Below are 19,428 nucleotides of genomic sequence, written 5' to 3'. Positions count from 1 at the left end.
AATTCTGTAGGTTGCCTTTCATTCTGTTGTGTGCTTCCCTTGCTCTGCAGAAGCTTTTTAGTTTGATGTAGTCCCGTTGGTCTGTTTTGCTCTTGTTGCTTTGTGCTTTTGGTGTCATAGCCAAGACTTGGCAGTGGCCAAGACCAATTTCAAGAAACTTAGGTTGTCTTCTAGGAGTTTTGTGGTTTACAGATCTTATGTCTAATTCCTTCATCTATTTTGACTTGGCTAAGTCTTTAATCTATTTTGAATTGATTTTTATGTATCATGAAGATGAGTTACTTTTATTCTTTCTCATGTGAATATCTAGTTTTTCCAGCACCATTTGTTGAGGAAACTATCAGTTTCCCCACTGTGCAGTGTTGTCTCTCTTTTCCAAGATCAGTTGACCATATATGTGAAGTTTTATTTCTGGGCTTTCTATTTTGTTCCACCTGGTCATAGTGTATGATTCTTTTAATGTGCCATTGAATTCTGTTTTCCAGCGTTTTGTTGAAGGTTTTTGCGTCTGTGCTCATCAGGGATATTGGCCTGTCGTTTTCTCTTCTTGTCATGTCTTTGGCTTTGGCATTAGGGTAATGCTGGCCTCACAGAATAAGTTTGGAAGATCCTTCCAAATACATTTTTTCCTCTTGAATTTTTTTGAAAGAGTTTAAGAAGGATTAGTGTTACTTTGTCTTTAAATACTTGGTAGGACTCAACTAAAGAAGCCATCTGGTCCTGGGCTGCTTTTTTGTTGGGGTGTGTTTGATTACTAATGGAATCTTGTTTCTTCTTGTAGGTCTTACCAGGTTGTGTTTTTTCTTTCCTCCCCCCCCCCCCCCCCAGATTTTCTATTCCTTGATGATTCAGTCTTGGTAGGTTGTATACTTCTAGGAACTATATATTTTGTTCTAGGTTATCCAATTTGTTGGCATATTTTAAAAAATGTTTTGTATATTTTTGTTGAAATTCTTACTTTGTTCATGCATTGTTCTCCTGAGTTTGTTTAAATCTTCATGATAGTTATTTTGCATTGTCTTTCAAATAATTCCTATACCTTTGTTTCATCGGGGTTGGTTTCCAGAGATTTATCTTCTTCCTTTGTTTGGGCCATGTTTCTCTGATTCTCCATTTTCCTTAATTCTTTGTGTTGGTTTCAGTGCATTAGAAAAAAACAGTTACCTTTCCCGTGTTCATGGACTGGCATTGTACAGGAGAACACCCTCACCACTCATCCTGCATGGAGATTCTGAGGACCTCTCTAACCCACTCTGTATTATATCTTTTCTGGACTTCTGCATATATATTCCCAATCAGAGGGATTTGCTGGCTTTTTCCCTCCCCGGGAATTTATAATCTCTTGCCCCCTTTTGTGTTTATCTGCTGTATCATGGGTCTCCTGGAGCCAGTGGCATAGCCCAGCTCTTTTTTATTTATACTGACCCCAGGCACCTAAAGTATACTGGTCCCATCTGTGCTTCAAACCATTCCCTACAGAAACTATTCCCTCAGCTAACCTCTTACAAAGTTGGAACTTTTTCACAGTCCAACTCTCCTCCCTAGGGAAAAGCTGGGATTTGGGGATGTTGGGGATTCTACCTGCTTACTCTGCACTGAGCTGGGGGAGGGGCTGTAGTGAGCTCATACTTGCTAGTCCAAACTTCCACTTTTGATTTCAGCAACTTCCAACCTGGGCCGTTTGTTGTTAACTCTCGGATTCAGGCAAGACAGAGAACAGTCTCTTGTGCAGGTTCCAGAAAAGTCAGAATGTTGGGTGTACATTCCAGTCATTTCCTTCCCTCTCCAAAAAGAAGCTGGGAGCTGAGGGTTTCCACCCTATCATGTGGTACTGTACTGGGTCCATGGGAAGGGAAGAATTATGGCAAGAGAGTGTCTCAGATTTTTCTGCTGACTTTGATACAGCTGGTTTCATGCTTTCCTGTAGTGCAGAAGACCCTCAACTGGTTTCTGGATTTCTCACAAAGGGAATTTTTCCATGTGTTATTGAATCAGTGTGTCTGTAGGGGGAAGGAGGGTCCAGGACTTCCTGTTCTGTCATCTTGCTGACATCACTTTCTCCAAGGCCTTTTTTTCACTTAAAACTGAAAAAGAACTTAAATGAATTACAGGAGAAACAATTTACATGATGGACCAGGAATCAAAATGGCATAAGGCTCTTCAACAACATCTTTGGAAGCCAGAACAAAGCCTTTGAATTATTTTCAACCTAGAATTCTGTACTCAACTAAACTATCATTATGAGGGTAAAATAAAGATGTTTCCAGCCACACAAGAAGTAAAATAATTGATGTCCTATATGCAGTTTCTGAGGAAAGCAGTAGAAAATGTTCTCCACAAAAATGAGGAAGCTAAGAAAAAGACTTGGGATCTAGGAAATAAAGGGTCCAAGAAAAATTCCCAGTATGATGTAAGAAATTCTCAGGTTGGCAGCTGAGCAACAGGCTTGGATGGAGTAGAGAACAGAGAGCATCAGAAAGGATATTTTTAAGAAAAAGGGAAACATCTATAGATTATCTGATGTGATTGATTATATTCAAAAAGGATTTGTAGTTCTGTCAGTTTGTGATACAACAGTGAGAGGTACTTAGCAAATGAAGCAGAAGAAAAATGAAAATTAACTCTAAGGTATAAAATTGCAACTAGCTGGGCGAGGTGGCGGGCGCCTGTAGTCCCAGCTACTCCGGAGGCTGAGGCAGGAGAATGGCGTAAACCCGGGAGGCGGAGCTTGCAGTGAGCTGAGATCCGGCCACTGCACTCCAGCCTGGGCGGCAGAGCGAGACTCCGTCTCAAAAAAAATAAATAAATAAAATTGCCTAAGAAGGGAAATTTAATGGTAGTGCATTAATTATTGTAATTGAAATGGGATACTGTAAATACTATATTAAATTAAATGTAATTTTATTTTTTACATGATTTTTAAAAATTATAGTAAAAAACACATAAGAAATCTACCTTCCTAACCATTCTAAAGTGCAAAGTGTTAACTATGTGCACATCTTTGCCCTCATCCTTCACTGGGTCTTCAAGTTAAATTCCTGAATTAGAGGAAGTACACATTTTTATTAAAGCCTAATCTTATGTAAATATTTGTTTAGTCATCTTAACTGATGCTATACATTTCCTTCTGAGTGCTGATTTGCTGTCCCGAAGCCTAGAGCTTTTGATTTAGTTGTTCTTGGGTGAGGTCTAGACATCTGTATGTTCAAAATCTTCAGAAATGTTTAGGAACCATTTCTCTAAACATTTAATTAACATAAACAAGTACTCGTGGAAGATGTTTGCTTGGATAGTCTGTATAGAAGATATTTGGAATATAGATCATTTTAACCTAATATACTTAAACCTTTTTTGTCCCTAGGAACGAATGATCACACACTTTGAAAGGTCCAAAATGGAGTAAGGAATGGGAAGATTTGCAGTTAAAGATGGCTCCTATCAGGGAAGAGATCAGCATCTGTGTCAGTCTTCTGTACGGCTCCATGGGATTAAAGGAAGCAATGACATCCTGATCTGTTCCTTGATCTTTGGGCATTGGAGTTGGCAAGAGGTGTCAGAACAAAGAGAACATCTTACTGAAAACAAGTTCATAAGATGAGAAAAATCTGCAAGCTTCATATTTACAACACTGATGCCCCCTTTCCTCCCAGACTCTGACTGGATGTTCATGCAACTTAAATATGTTGTTCCTGAACTTTCTGTAATGTTTCATTTTTTTAATCTGACAAACTAAAAAGTTTAACGTCTTCTAAAGGACTGTCATCAACACCATAATATGTAATCTCCAGGAGCAACTGCCTGTAATTTTTATTTATTTAGGGAGTTACTTAGGTGATGGGGGAAATTGTTAACTACCTTTAATTTTCCTGGGAAGTCAAGGTTACATCTCGCAGAGGTTGTTTTGAGAAAAAAGGGTCCTTCTGAGTTAAGGAGCCATAATTCTATGAGTGATCAAAAGAAAAAAAAAAGATAAACTGTTACAGTATGATTCAGATCATTTAAAAAAGCAAAATCAAGTGCAATTTTGTTTACAAATGGTGTATATTAAAGATTTTTCTATTTCAGATGTACTTTAAAGAGAAATATTAGCTTAACTCTTTTGACATCTGCTATTGTGACACATCCCATTGCTGGCAATGTGGTGCACACTCCGAAACTTTTAACTACTGTTTTGTAAGCCTCCAAGGGTGGCATTGCAGGGTCCTAGGCAATGTTTTGCTTGCCTTTATGCAGAGAGGTGCTCCAAGTGCTGTGATTGAGCACCATGCTAGAGGAACTGTAATGCTTCAGAAGTGGTAGCTTATACAAAGGAAACAGGTCCTGCTGGCTTAATTTAAACAGTTGTTGCATGAAGTAGTGTGGAGGCCCTGGACTGCTGCTCATTCTTTAGGATGGACTGTTCTGGTATCTGGTATTGGTTTAGAGCCTGTTTATAAGGGACATCACAAGGTGATGGGATTCATTTGAAGCACTCTATTTCTGTTTTAATGGTTTTATCCAATTTTGCCTTCCCAAGATTTTTGTTCTACATAAAAAGTTCATGCCACTTTTTAATATAAAAAAATTTAACAAAATTAATGTATTTTTCTCATTTTTTTCAAACTTTTTCTGAAGACCCTTTCTCTCAAACTCATGAAACATTTCCTTCCATGGCTTTTATTCTAGATTATCTTATTTTCTGTTAAAACCAATGACCACATGACCACAATCTTCACTAACTCATACTGCAGTGAAAGTGTTAATCCTTAGGTAGTTTCTCTACAACTCTTTGCTATGGTGATTTTAAAAAAAGTTTCCTGGGAAGTATCTCTGGGGAACAGCAGTCTGAAGAACTGACTATATTCTCATGCTAATTCATTAGCCAAAGGCTGGTGGTACTGTTACATGCTGCTATTGCATATTAAAACTTAACAGATGAATAATAGTTGTAATGCAGCAAGATAGTTGGTCAAATTATTTTTTTAGGCTGGTTTGATGTTGACTTGAGACTAGGAAAAAAAAAACCCTTGTGTTAAGTAGGAGTGTATAGTACAAATTCTATAGCTTGGGCCCTGATAATTCTAGTTAACAGCTTTCTGTATTACTGGGAATGGATATAGTGTGTCATTTCTTAGGACAGGTTCAGAAGAAATTTATAGCTTTACACTAATCTGTAAAACAATATAAACCTCAGGGTTTTGGGCCTGAACAAAAAGGTACTAGACCTTCTTCCGGCACAACAGCTGGTAATTCTAAATTTTTAAGAAGGTGATCAGCTTCTATGGTGAAAATCAGCTGTAACACAGGATTTGTTTAGCAATTTTTGTGTTTATGACTACTTGAAAGTGTACTTTCACTTGATTATCAGAACAGCATTTGGCAAAGATGGGACAAGTATTCCTAGTTTACATATGAAGAAATTGATACTGTGTAAAAATAAAATGACCAGGACCAGTTTTTTTGGCTTCATATCATAGATTTACCCTTTTTCTTTTACATTTTTGCTTTAAACCCAAATGCTTAATTTTTTGATCTGATGTTTTCCTAGGGGGAAATTACCAGATATAGATCATCCTTGCAGCTCAAACTAAGTTGTTTTTTAAGTCTTCAAGGGGAATACTAAGGTAACCTCAGACAGTACAGGTCCTGGGTCCTGTAGGAGGAAGAGCCATGACACCTTCCTAAAAGGAATATTAGGATGTAAGACACAACTTGGGAAAGTTGAATTGGTAGGAATGTGATCATCAAATTAAAAGGAGGCTTATTTCACTCACTTCCAAGAGTTAGTGAATCATCTGTTGCCTAAACTCTTGCTACTCAAAATGTGATCCAGGGACGAGCGACATCTGGGAGATTTTTGGTGCTCAATTGAGGGTCTTACTCTGGTCCTACTGAATCAGAAGAGGCATTTTAACACTGTCTCTAGGTGATCTGTATGCACATTAAATTTGAAAAGCATTGGCCTCAAATGGTTCTCAGGGTGATTTTGCCTTCCAGAGGACATACAGCAAAGAGACATTTTTATACCTCTGTAGGGAAGATACTGGCATCTGGTGGGTGGAGGTTAAGGATACTGTTAAACACCTTACATTGCACAGAACATGCCCCCTCCCCCAACAAGAAATTATCCTGTCCTAAAGGTGGGTAGTGCTACCACTGAACAACCCTAGCCTAAGATAGTGGTTCTCAAGCTTTTAAATGCATGGACTCACCTTGGGGTTTATTAAAACATAGATTACTGTTCCCTTCCAGAGTTTCAGATTCAGTAGAACTGGAATGGGCCTGAAACTTTGCATTTCTAACAAGTTCACAGGTGCTGCTGCTACTGCTGTTGTTGCTGGTCTAGAACAACCATGAAAGCATAAAGGTAAGGTGCTTGTACTAATTGGGATGTAATGGTAATACTAAAGCTACCATTTATTGAGAGCTTAGGGGTGTGTCAGGTGTTGCTAAGCGCTCACGATACTGGATCACAGGTATTTACACACATCATTTTGCAGATTAGGAAAGTATGGTTCGAAATAAATTTTCTAAATCACAGCTGATTTCCTAATTGGTAGATCTCAGTCTGAGGTGTGACGCCAAAGGCCGAGTTTTTAACCATCACGCCCACTGCCTAAAACAGTTCTAAGATTAAGAGTTTGCTCCTTCTATGGTAAGCCCATGGCTACTCGGGATAGAGTGGCTCTGCGCCCACAGTGACGATGGCAACTCAGCAACAAGTCAATTCCTTGAGAGTGCACTGGGAGGAAGGGGCGGGACTTCGACTGCGGAAGGGGCGGGCCTAACCAGCAGGAAGTCCGGGGTTGACGATGGCTGTGTTGTTGAAGGGCCTGTAGCTGGGGAGCCACCTGGCCGGATCCTGGTCTACTCTTAGCGCAGCCTCGTTCCGGACCCCAACCCGGCCTGGAACACTGTGGGCGAGACGGCGGTGGCGACTCTCCCCTTCCCGCCATGCACGACGCTTTCGAGCCAGTGCCGATCCTAGAAAAGCTGCCTCTGCAAATCGACTGTCTCGCTGCCTGGGGTGAGCCGAGGGGCCGCGGGGCCGAGGCGGAGTCAGCACAGGAGCGGCCCGGAGCTTTTCTGAGGCCGGGGAAGTGGACAGGCGTTCATCCGTGTGGGCTTCGGTTGGATGCTATCCGAGAGGGGCTTGGGATGAGAGAAAGCAGAGAGATGACCACCGGCTGTAGACATAGATGTCTATGGGGCTGCTTGGGTGATCCCAGTGATCAGTCATTTAGGGGAGTTCCCCTTGCTCTTGCTCCCTGTGCAGAGTGGGAGGATGAGCTTTCCTTTTTAATTGTGCTCAGCTTTAGCCCATTTTGATTCCCAAGAAGTCTTCATTTTAGAGGGCCAAAGCAGTAAGAAGTTCTCAGCCTGCCAGGGGCTTGAAGTTGTCCAGATATTTGTGTTGTTTTCCAGATGAAAGTCAACCCTGGTTTTGGGGGCAAAGAACAAGTTAACACCCTATGCTTTTTTTCCCCTATAGTGATCACTCGTTCACTTCTCATTCCTGTAGGGAACTCATGTAGTTAGCTAACCTTTGAGTCTACCCAAGTGGTTGATTACCTTATATCCAAAGTGTCTAAGTTACCTAACTCTGTAGGCGGAAGAGTTTCCAGACTGTCATGAAACCTAACCCATAAAAACTAGCATAGTCCTTTTGGGATTGACTAGTGCAGAAGGCAGGGATAGACATCTCTTGTGTGCTCTGAAATACAAATGAAGGTTTCAGGGATAACGGTGAACATTGTGCTCTTATCTATGAGTGACTGGTTTGATACCAGCCCCCAAAGACCGAGGAAATCATTTCTAACTTTCCTCCTAATGTTTAGGTCCTAGAAATCAAGGACCGTAAAAAGATGATTCAGATCCCTTAATCAGATCTTATACTGGGCTAGATAGGTAACCATGATGGGCCTCATGGAATCTTGGTGTGTCTGATACTGTGTGCATCAGCTATTCACGGTGTCACCGAGTCATCTTTGCAGAGTTCTTCATGATTTCTTCTGTAGGGTTCTTTCACGAGGAATTTTCATGTTAATGTGCACCCTTCCTCCTTTAGCAGCTCTGGGTCTCTTTAAAATCACACCTCCACAGTAAGCAGTTCTAGTCCTTTGGGTTAAGAGGAGAATCCTATTTCCTCCAGACATCTCAAGAAAACCAATTTCTGTCATTAAATGCTCTCATTAAACATTTAAATAGAGAAGGAGAAAGTTTTTAAATGAAAGACGTGACACTGCATGAAGGGATTAATTCCCCCATTGCTTCATCAGATACACGTATTAGGTGCCTACATGGGCCATTCTCTTTGCTAGGGACAGTAATACAATGATGAATAAGAAACGGTGCCTGTGCTCCTAGGACACACATTGAGGGGACAAAGACATGTGAACAGATTATGATACTAGAGACATATGGATGAGGGGGTACCCAACTCAGCTAAGGACATGTTTCTGAAAGGGATTAAGGATTAATGCAGCTGTTGCCACACTTGACTTAGCGCGTCAGAATCCTTGACTCCGATCTCCTGTTGGACCATTAGCACATAGCGCTCCTAGACTCTCAGTAACTCCACTTTGTCACAGTAAAAATTCCTTGCACCTGTGGTTTTCAGGAACACAGTTTTGAAACGATAGGTAGCTTTTGGCCTTCTTGATCACCCACCAAACAGGAGAAATGCTCTTTGCTTCCTAAGGTGCTTTGGTACATATTAGGTTACAAGAGGCCATTAACTGCCTCCTGCTTCAAAAGTGCTTTATTTCCAGATTTGAGCAGCAGTAATTATTGCTGTTTCTAGTCATTACACCTTTTTAACTACATTGTGCCTTTGGTTGCAAAGTTCGTCCGGGAATCCTGCTGCCTTTTCAGCATCTTCATTTGGATGTCTCATAGCATAACCAAAACAGTTCTTGATTCCTCTCCCCTCAAACATGCCTGTCCTCCTGTATCTTAATCTCAGCAAGTGGCATTTCTATTTACCTCTTTGACTAAGGCCAAAAGCTTTGGAATCGTTCTTGACTTCTTTCATTCTATTTTACACTATATCCCATCTATCAGCAAATCTTGTGTGTTCTACCCCAGAATAAATCTGAAATCCAGTCATTTCTGTCTTGATAATTACTACTCTTGAAGGCACCATCATCTGTCACCTGAATTACTGTAGTAGTCTTCTCATTGATCACCCTATATTTGCCATTGTGCCATTTTCAGTTTTTTATCTACCAGGTAGTGTGAAACTTTGAAAACCTAAATCTGATTCCATCCTCTGCTCAAAACCCTTCCGTGGTATTACATCACAACTAGAATAAGTTCCAAAGTCTTTACCCTGTCTGGCAACATCTGACGTGCTGAGGCCCTGGTAACTTCCCTGTTTCCTGTGCACTTACCTCTCATGCCTTTCTGGTACCAGTCCCACACAGCCTTCCTTGTTCCATCAATGCACAAAGCACATACCCACCCCAGGGCCTTTACACTTGCTGTTTCCTCGGCCTGGCGCTCACTTGCCTTTGTATATATGGTTCATTCCTCATTTCACTCAGTTCTCTGCTGAAATGTCACCCAAATCAGCAAAACCTTCCCTACGTATCCTATGTAAAAGAGATTGCCACATCCACCAGTGTGCTGTTTTCTTAGCCTTATCTTCTAATCATGGGTCACCATCTACTGTTGTTTTATGTATTTAATTATTATTGCATCTCTCACTCCACATTAGAATATAAGTTCCCTCAGGGCAGTAACTTTGTTTTCTACATTGCTATATCCAGGATACCTAAAACGTTTCCTGACTCAGTGGGTATTCATTAAATATGTATTTAATGAATAATGTTGATATGAATAGTAATAGCTTGCAGTTGTTAAATGCTAATCTGTATTAGGCTTTTATAAAATAAGACTCCATTTTACAGAAGAAGAACCTGAGGCTTAGATAATTTAAGAAATTTTTCCAAGGTCACATGTCCTGTAAATCATGTCTGCTTCTAGAGCCTGGTTCCCAAACTTGAATGTATATTCAAAACCTGTAAAAAAAGTGCAGACTTCATGTGTATATATGAGTATCTGTATGTCCGTATATACATACATACCTATATTTTCCAGAGAAACAATGGAAAGATAACTCAAAAATTACTAAAATGATGCCCATAGCAGAAGGGAGAGGAGAGGATAAAGATGGACAATGATAGAAATTAGACTTTTCGTCGTTTTAGCTTTGAAACTACAAAAATGTCTCATAAAAACAAATAATAAAATTTTATTTTATTTTATTTTATTATTTTTTGAGACTGAGTCTCGCTATGTCGCCCAGGCTGGAGTCCAGCAGTACAATCTCAGCTCACTGCAACTTCCACCTCCCAGGCGTGTACCTGTACAAGCCGTTGTTGTGCCTCAGCCTCCTGAGTAGCTGGGATTACAGGCACCCACCACCATGCCTGGCTAATGTTTGTACTTTTAGTAGAGATGGGGTTTCGCCATTTTGGCCAGGCTGGTCTCAAACTCCTGACCTCAGGTGATCCCCACCTCGGCCTCCCAAAGTGCTGGGATTATAGGCGTGAGCCACTGTGCCCAGCCAACAAAATTAAATTTTAAAATGTAGATTTCAGAGTACCACCTCAAAGCCATTGAATCTGAATCTCCATGTGCAGGGCCCAGGAATGTGCATTTTTAATAAGTCCAAGTGATTCTAATGCAGCTGATTGGGGGCTTATGCCCAGATGAGAAGTACTGTTATTTGCCATGTTACCCAACGAAGGGAAGTGACTACTATCTTATTCATCTTTATGTTCCCTGCAGTGGCCAGCATTGGGCCAGAAATGGAATTTATTACATGAAGCTGGACTACATTGCACTGTTGGAAGGAGTTCCATTAGGGTAATTATGAGCAACAGGGCCTAGCCCTCCTTCCCAGGAGGAATTAAGTCCAACCTTGTGGCTCAGGGTTAGGCCGTCAGGAGTTTTCCAGGGCTGATACTGCTTTGCTTACGTGCGCATTATGTGTTTGCGTAGTATGTCTCGCTTTCTGTTGTGTGTTACTGTCTTGAGTCTCAGAAGGGACTGTCCACCCCATGCTGCACGTGCTCTGCAGGCTTGTCATTCTCTGTGTTGTGCATGCACAGCTGTGTTAAATAACATGTCTTAGAGAGTGGGGGACCCAACATGGGACAGGTCCTCTGGCTAATGGCACATTTAATCAATCAGGTTGATTTAAAAGTTTTCAGTGAATTTAATACATCAGAATGATTCCCTTTTATGACCAGTAGAATAGACATTTGATTTTTTTTTTTTTTTTTTTGAGGTGGAGTTTCACACTTGTCACCCAGGCTGGAGTGCAATGGCACAACCTCTGCCTCCTGGGTTCAAGTGATTCTCCTGGCTCAGCCTCCCCAGTACCTGGGATTACAGGTGCTCGCCACCACACTTGGCTAATTTTTTTTTTTTTTTTTTTTTAAGACAGGAGTCCTGCCCTATCATCCAGGCTGGAGTACAGTGGTGCGATCTCAGCTCACTGCAACCTCTCCCTCCCGGGTTGACACGATTGTCTTGCCTCAGTCTCCTGAGTAGCTGGGATTACAGGCACACACACCATGCCCAGCTAATTGTTTTTGTATTTTTAGTAGATACAGGGTTCCACTATATTGAACTGGTCTTGAACTCCTGACTTCAGGTGATCTGCCCGCCTTGGCCTCCCAAAGTGCTGGGATTACAAGCGTGAGCCACCACACCTGGCCTAATTTTTGTATTTTTTAGTAGAGATGGGGTTTCACCATATTGGCCAGGCTGGTCTTAAACTCCTGACCTCCGGTGACTCACCCACCTTGGCCTCCCAAAGTGCTGGGATTACAGGTGTGAGCCACTATGCCCGTCCCCTAGACATTTGATTTTTAAAAGTGTTTTGACATGTCTTAGTTTGCGTTCACAAGAAAAAAAAGTAAATTAATCTAAAAATCTATTGGCAACAAACATTTCAATAAAAATGGAAAACAGACTCTTGAATGTCATGTTTAGGAATTTGACTTCGTATTTTGGTAGTGTAGCTTCCTAAGATTTTTTAAGCCCCAGTGTGACAGCTTCAGAGATCTGCTCTGAGATAACTGACAGCAAATGTGAGAGAATGCATGGAGTGAATGAGACCAGTTGAAGCTGTCACAGGGGTCCCTGGAGAGACTCTACAGGAGGAGGCTGTCATGAGGAACCATTCGAGATAAAATTCATAGACCCTGGCCAACTTGGGAGGAAGCTGAGGCTATTAAAATAGATAAAGAAAAACAGGAACTGGCGGGGCTTTGGGGGACAGAGTGGAGAGAGAAGGATGGGAAGCTGGGGAACATTATGTTGGCCTTTTGTTTTGGTTATAGATTTTTATGCATGAGGGAATTTTTTAAAAATTTCCACTTCATTTTATTTATATCTGAAATATCAGTGGGTGGCCTAAAAATCAACTTTAGTATTGCCAAATTGCCTGATATCATGATATCTATAAATAAAGTTCGAAATATAATATCTTTTACAAAGCAAGCGTTACAAAATGAATTCTTTTACTTTTTCATGTTCTGTCCCAGCATAAATCTCCAGCCTTCATTACAGCTGCTGTTATTTCTGATTTCAACTTCATGTTATTAAGAGGATACAGTGTTACTTTTTGTGACCTGCCTTTCCTTTAAGACCCCAAATCAAAGAAAGTAGAATCACTCTGTTTTTCTGGATGACTAAGAACATCATCCTGGAGAAGTATTACTGATCCTTTGGATAAAGAATGTAGATGCTGACCTGTTTTTATAAATATAACTACTGTGTTTCAGACAACCTTTGGCTGACACCCATTCTTTTGACGTGGGTGCCTTAGTAAGTACATCATAGCATGTGGTTGGGAATGAGACAGATTGGGGTTGGGATCCCAACTCTGCTGCTTGCCACATGTGTGACTCTGGAAAAGTTATGTATTCCCTAGGTCTCAACTTCCTCATCTATAAAATGGCGATTGGAAAAAAGGACTTACTTCAAGGGATAGTTGTGAGGATTAGTGAACTAACAGATGTGCTTAGCATTTCCTGGAACACAATACATGCGCAATAAAAGTTATCTATTTGTCCCATTATCCAAGATTTTATTTTACAGAGATCCAGAATCAAGAGAGTTTATGAAAGGAATGAGTGACCTTTATGTTATCAAAAAGCTAAGGAAGTATCTGTACATGCTTACCTTCCTCGAATGACGTAATTTGGTAATCAGGGTAATTATTTAAACTCTTTCTGAGCCTCTTTTTACCTAGACCAATGCCTCCCACAATGTGGTCCTTCAACCACCAGCATCAGCATCATCTGGGAAGTTGTTAGAAATGAAAATTCCTGGGCCTGCTTTTAGACCTACTGAATCAGAAGCTCTGGGGTAGAGCCTCGCGTTCTGTTTTAACAAACTCTCAAATAATTGTGATACACTACAGTTTAAGAACCACTAGCCTAGAGCATCTTTTAAAATGTACAATTTGGCTGGGCACAGTGGCTCACCCCTGTAATCTCAACACTTTGGGAAGCTGAAGGGGCATTGCTTGAGGTCAAGAGTTGGAGACCAGATTGGCAATATTGTGAGCCCTCATCTCTATAAAAATGTTTTAAAAAATAGCTGAGCGTGGTTGTGCATGCCTGCAGCTGTCGCCACTCAGGAGGCTGAGGTGGGCATATCACTTGAGCCCGGGAGGCAGAGGCTGCAGTGAGCCATGATCACACTCAGGAGGCTGAGGTGAGAGGATCACTTGAGCCAGGGAGGTGGAGGCTGCAGTGAGCCATGATCTTGTCACTGCTCTGTAGCCTGGGCGACAGAGTGGAACCCTATCTTAAAAAAATAAAAGTTAAAAAAAAAGTGTACATTTAAATGGTTTTAGTATATTCACAGAGTTGTGCAACTATCGCCACAATTAATTTTAGACCATATTCATCACTTTTAGAAGAAACTCAGTACCCATTAGTATGTACTTTCCATTTTCCCCCAAGCCCACCAACCCTGGGCAACCACTAATCTTTCTACCTCTGTGGATTTGCCTATTCTGGACATTTGATATAAATGGAATCATGTGGCCTTTTGTGGTCTGGCTTCCTTCAGTTAGCATCATGTTTTCAGGTGCATCTATGTTGCAGCATATATCCACACTTCCTTTCTTTTCATTGTTAGCTAATATTCCATTATATAGACATGCCACATTTTGTTTGTTTATTCATCAGTTGGTGGACATTTGGTTTGTTTCCATCTTTTAGCTATTACAAATAATACTGCTGTGAACATTTGTGTACAAGTTTTTGTGTAGAATATGTTTTCATTTCTGTTGGGTGTGTACCCAGGAGTGGAATTGCTGGTTCCCAGGGTAGCTATGTTTAGCCTTTTGAGGAACTGCAAGACTTTTCCAAAGCGGCTGTCCCATTTTACATTCCTGCCAGCAGTGTATGAGGGTTCTAATGTCTTTATATTCTCATCAACACTTGTTATTAAATATTTTCTACTAGACTATCTTTTGAGATAATGAATTCTGTAAGCCTATACGCTATGTCATTTATTTTCCTGAAAGCAAAAGCATTTAAAGAATGCCTCTTAGCTATTATTTCTGAGGTTGGATACCTGGTTTCACATTTGTACTTCCATTTTGTGATTTTATAAACTTTCATCATATTCTTTTTAGCTGAATTTAAAAATACAGATCTAAAGATATATATCTTAATATAAGTATATATAAATAAAAAATAAAAATCAATCATTTAATCTTAAAAATACAAAGCCCTTCTTTTTTATTAGTTTAATATTAATTGAGCCAGTGACATTTTTATCCTCTGATATGTCTAGCCTAGTAATTATTCAATAAATGTATTTTTAATTGGTTGATTCTCAAACATGCGTATAAACATTCCTTAGCTTTGCAAAACACCTGCTATCAAAAGCAACTCATTTTCTTGACACATTGATTTCTGATGACAAGCCCCAGCTAAAGAAATAGGGTTATACTCAAGCTGATTGACCTTTCTCAAAGCTGTTTTTTTTCCAGAGGAATGGCTTCTTGTGGGAACCAAACAAGGACATCTTCTTCTCTATAGGATTCGGAAGGACGTTGGTAAGTGCATATTGCTCATGAAAAAATAATAATAATGATAATGTTTTAATAGTCAGCTAGTATACGACGGTAAAATCAGTTATTCCTAGACCATTGAAAGAGAGAGTGAAGGTTAGAGGGAGCACGGTGAGAAAATGGGGAGAAGACTTGAGAATGCCTAGGGCTTTTCTCCTTCAAACTGTATTGCCCTACCTACATCTGGGAGGTGAGGATGAGTTGCTGGTTTACTTATTACTGAATTACTTATTACTGGTAGTGAGTCTCTAAGGAAAGAGGAGGTGGTGGTTTTCCTCCTCTTTTCTTGGAGACTCACTACCAGTAACAAGAAATACTATTAATGGGAATAAGATTCCTGTATATATGGTGTGATGGTAGGAAAAAAAATTAGGAAACATTGGTTTAAAATATCTTGTTAGCAAAAACTAGCCGGGCGAGGTGGCGGGCGCCTGTAGTCCCAGCTACTCGGGAGGCTGAGGCAGGAGAATGGCGTGAACCCGGGAGGCGGGGCTTGCAGTGAGCTGAGATCTGGCCACTGCACTCCAGCCCGGGCGACAGAGTGAGACTCCGTCTCAAAAAAAATAAAATAAAAATAAAATAAAATATCTTGTTAGCTTATGAGGGGTAGACCAGGAAGAGAGGACCAGGGTTTGTGTTCATGTGCACTTCCCGCTGGCTGCGTGACTGTGAGCAGGTTCTTTCCAACATCAGTTTTCTATAAACTCTGTCTCACAAAGTTGTCGGGGCAGATGCAATAATAGGCTTGAAGAAACTGTGAAAACTAAAGTTCTAATCAAATGTGACTGTCAGTAACGTAGAGTAATAACTAAAGTATTTGAAATGTATTCTGTTAAAGAGTGTTTTTTTATTGGGGCAGAAAGTACCTCACTGCCCTTCCCTGTTTTCATTTCTGTGCTCTCTTTATGGAGAATAGATGTGTTGAGGTATTATGCCCTGGAGCTACTCTGCAGAAATCTGCAGTTAATTTCGTACCTTTCAATCTAATATATATTTCTCTGGTAAATAGCTTAAGAGATAGCTTAAGATAAATAGAGCTCTCTTTTGGAACCTGGAGCAAGGGTAACATTGGGGGAAAAAGCACCTTACTAGTGCACCCGGCAAAGAGGAAGATATCCTGGTCAGTTTCTGCAGCAGGGTAGGAAAATAAACCAGAGAACAAAATAGAGAATTTATTTCATTTCTAAGTTTTTCAACTGTCCTCTAAATCAGGGGTCAGCAAACTTGTTCTGAAAAGGTCCAAAGAATAAATATTTTAGGCTTTGCAGTGTTGTAAGTACTTAACTCTGCCATTGTAACATGAAAGCAGCTGTAAGCAATATATAATGAATAGGTGTGGTTATGTTCCAATAAAACTTTATTTACAAAAACATGCAAAGGCCTCAGTTTGGCCCTTGGGCAGTACGTTGTTGATCTTTGTTTTAATGTTTTAAATTTTTAATTCTTGGCTAGGTGAAGTGGCTCATGCCTATAATCTCAGCACTTTGAGAGACTGAAGTAGGAGGAATGATTGAGGCCAGGAGTTTGAGACCAGCCTGGGCAACATAGCGACACCCTCTCTACTAAAAATTAGCTGGATGTGGTGGCACGTGCTTGTAATTCCAGCTGCTGTGGAGGCTGAGCTGAGAGGATCGCTTGAGCCCAGGAGGTTGAGGCTGCAGTGAGCTGTGATCGCACCATTGCTCTCCAGCCTTAGCAACAGACCTTGTCTCAAAAAAAATTTTTTTTTTTAGTTCTCAGAGCCAAAATATTTGCATTCTGTGATATTTACTTGGTCTATAATTTTAAAATTAAGCTCACATTTTAATTTTAAAGCTAAAAATGCTTATCTTATTCAGCATTCAACAACTGTTTTTTGACTCTCTACTTTCAGATGTAAGTGGTGATCAGAAATTGAAAACAAGACTTTACAAATGAAGTCTTTCAACACAGTATAGACCTAAACTGGTAATATGAGCGTTAATCTGGCTTGGAACCCCGGTGGCGACTATTCCTTGCTTTGTGATCATTTTATCATGTCAATTTTGACAAATTAGTTAATGTTCCTGGGCCTCAGTTTCTCCATAGGTAGCTTAAATATAGACAATTAGGAAATCAAACTCTGATTTGAAACTTTTTCTTCAAGAAATGTCATTTTTCCCTATACTCTTGGTGAACAGTTTAGTTCTGGCCCAGCTCTGGCCTGGTGTGGGCCAGAAATAGACCTGGGCCTGTGTGAATTAGTTCTAGGGTTAGTTTGGTTTCTAGATTTGAGATATTTCAAGCCTAAATAGGTCTATGGGTAGACTGTCTTTCTGAGGAAAGGGAGGGGATAATAGGGTCAAGAAAAGACCAGGGCTAGGGATCATGGGCTCTGATCTGATCTGAGTCATTTCCCTGGAGCTCAGTTGAGCCAGTGACATTTTTATCCTCTGATATGTCTAGCCTAGTAATTATTTAGTAAATGTGTTTTTAATTGGTTAATTCTCAAACATGAGTATAAACATTTCTCAACAGACATCTCTAGGCTTCATTTTACTCCTTTATTTTTTGAGACAGGGTCTTGCTCTGTTGCCTAGGCTGGAGTGTAGTGGCGCTATCCTGGCTCACTGTAGCCTTAACCTCCTGGGTTCAAACCATCCTCCCACCTCAGCCTCCCAGGTAGCTGGGACCACAGGCACACATCAACATGCCCGACCCATTTTTGTATCTTTTGTAGAGATGGGGTTTCGCCAGATTGCCCAGGCTGGACTTGAGTTCCTGGGCTCAAGTAATCTGCCCACCTCAGCCTCCCAAAGTTCTGGGACTATAGATGTGTGCCACCATGCCCAGCTACTTTTTGTATTTTTTTAGAGACAGGGTTTCACCATCTTGGCCAGGCTGGTCTGGAATTCCTGACCTCAAGTGATCCGCCCGCCTCAGCCTCCCAAAGTGCTGGGATTACAGGCGTGAGCCACTGTGCCCAGCCCAGTCTACTCTTATCTTGAACTGAGAGGGGTTAGATTAGTTCATGTCTGAGGCCTTTACAACTCTAGGTTTATTTCAGTCGTGCTGAGCAGCGTTCTCAAAGTGTGGTCTCTAGACCCCTGGGGATCCCCAAGATCCTTTCAGAGGACCTACAAGGACAAAACCAAGTTTGCAAAAACACTGAAACATTTCGTTTTTTTTTTTTTTTTCCACCGTATTGACATTTACAATGATGGTGCAAAAGGAATGGTGATTAAAACTGGTGGGCACCTGAACACAAATCAGAACAGTAGCACGTAACTTCAAATAGAGACTTTAAAAAAGCAAGAAAAAAAAAAGTGGTACCAGGCTGTACTAATAGTCATTGTGTAATTCTCACCATGTGCTCAGCGTGGGTGTTTGTTTGTTTGTTTGTTTGAGATGGTCTCACTCTGTCACTCAGACTAGAGTGCAGTGGCGCAATTGTGACTCACTGCAACCTGTAACTCCCAGGCTCAGGCGATCCTCCCGCCTCAGCCTCTCAAGCAGCTAGGACCACCAGCACACACCAACGTGCCCAGATAGGTTTTACTTCTCATAAAGATGAGGTGTCTCTTGTTGCCCAGGGTGGCCTCAAACTCCGTGCCTCAAGTGATGGGTTGTTGTTGTTTTTTCTTTCTTTCTTTTTTTTGAGACGAAATTTCACTCTTGTCACCTAAGCTGGAATACAGTGTCGCATTCTCAGCTCACTGCAACCTCCCCCTCCCAGGTTCAAGCAATTCTCGTGCCTCAGCCTCCTGAGTAACTGGGATTACAGGCACCCACCACCACACATGGCTAATTTTTGTGTTTTTAGTAGAGACAGGATTTCACCATGTTGGCCAGGCTGTTCTTGAAGTCCTGACCTCAGGTGACCCACCTGTCTCGGCCTCCCAAAGTGCGGGGATTACAGTCGTGAACCACCATGCCCGGCCAGTTGTGTGTGAGTGTGTGTGTGTGTATGTGTGTAAGAAAGCTAGTTTCACTTAAGAATGTTCTTGGTTAGGTAGTAAAAGTTGTTATTTTTTTTGTATTTTGACTTTTGGCAACACATCTTTTTAGTAATCTCTTGTGATATGAGAAGTACACATACAGTACTTCTGCTGTGTGCTAAGGTGTGAAGTGCGATGGCTGTCTTGAGGGAAAAATGCTTGTGTGATTGAGTTATGAGCTAAACTGGCTATTTTTTTCATGGAGTGTTGTTTTTGTTTGAAAGAATGACAGGTTGTGGTTTTTTCAGACCATGTGGATATTTGGCAGGTTTTTGTTTTTGTTTTGTTTTTGTTTTTTAATGAGCAAAGGGAATCTGTTACTTTAAGGTAAACAACTGGCAGTATTTGTTGTGAACAATAAAGTTAGAGCTTTCAAGAAAAAAA

The 19,428-nt window shown here is 40.8% G+C and overlaps 2 protein-coding genes across 3 annotated transcripts in view; both read left to right on the top strand.

Moving 5' to 3' along the window:
• Positions 1-4,574, top strand: part of TMEM87A (transmembrane protein 87A) — a 72,937-nt gene extending 68,363 nt beyond the window's left edge. The window contains exon 20 of the mRNA XM_011941199.1: positions 3,362-4,574. Coding sequence (XP_011796589.1) covers positions 3,362-3,403 — 42 coding nt within the window. The 3' untranslated portion in view covers positions 3,404-4,574. The remainder of the gene's footprint in view (positions 1-3,361) is intronic.
• Positions 4,575-6,759: 2,185 nt separating this feature from the next.
• VPS39 (vacuolar protein sorting 39 homolog (S. cerevisiae)) overlaps positions 6,760-19,428 on the top strand; it is a 48,439-nt gene continuing 35,770 nt past the window's right edge. For both annotated transcript variants that reach the window (XM_011941100.1, XM_011941099.1), the window contains exons 1-2: positions 6,760-7,006; positions 15,008-15,073. In XM_011941100.1, coding sequence (XP_011796490.1) covers positions 6,934-7,006; positions 15,008-15,073 — 139 coding nt within the window. In that variant the 5' untranslated portion in view covers positions 6,760-6,933. The remainder of the gene's footprint in view (positions 7,007-15,007; positions 15,074-19,428) is intronic.

This window comes from Colobus angolensis, unplaced genomic scaffold (assembly GCF_000951035.1).
Source record: "Colobus angolensis palliatus isolate OR3802 unplaced genomic scaffold, Cang.pa_1.0 Scaffold199, whole genome shotgun sequence".
Taxonomy (NCBI): Eukaryota; Metazoa; Chordata; class Mammalia; order Primates; family Cercopithecidae; genus Colobus; species Colobus angolensis.
The sequence above is the reverse complement of the archived record's forward strand: the minus strand, read 5'-3'. Positions and strand labels throughout refer to the sequence as shown.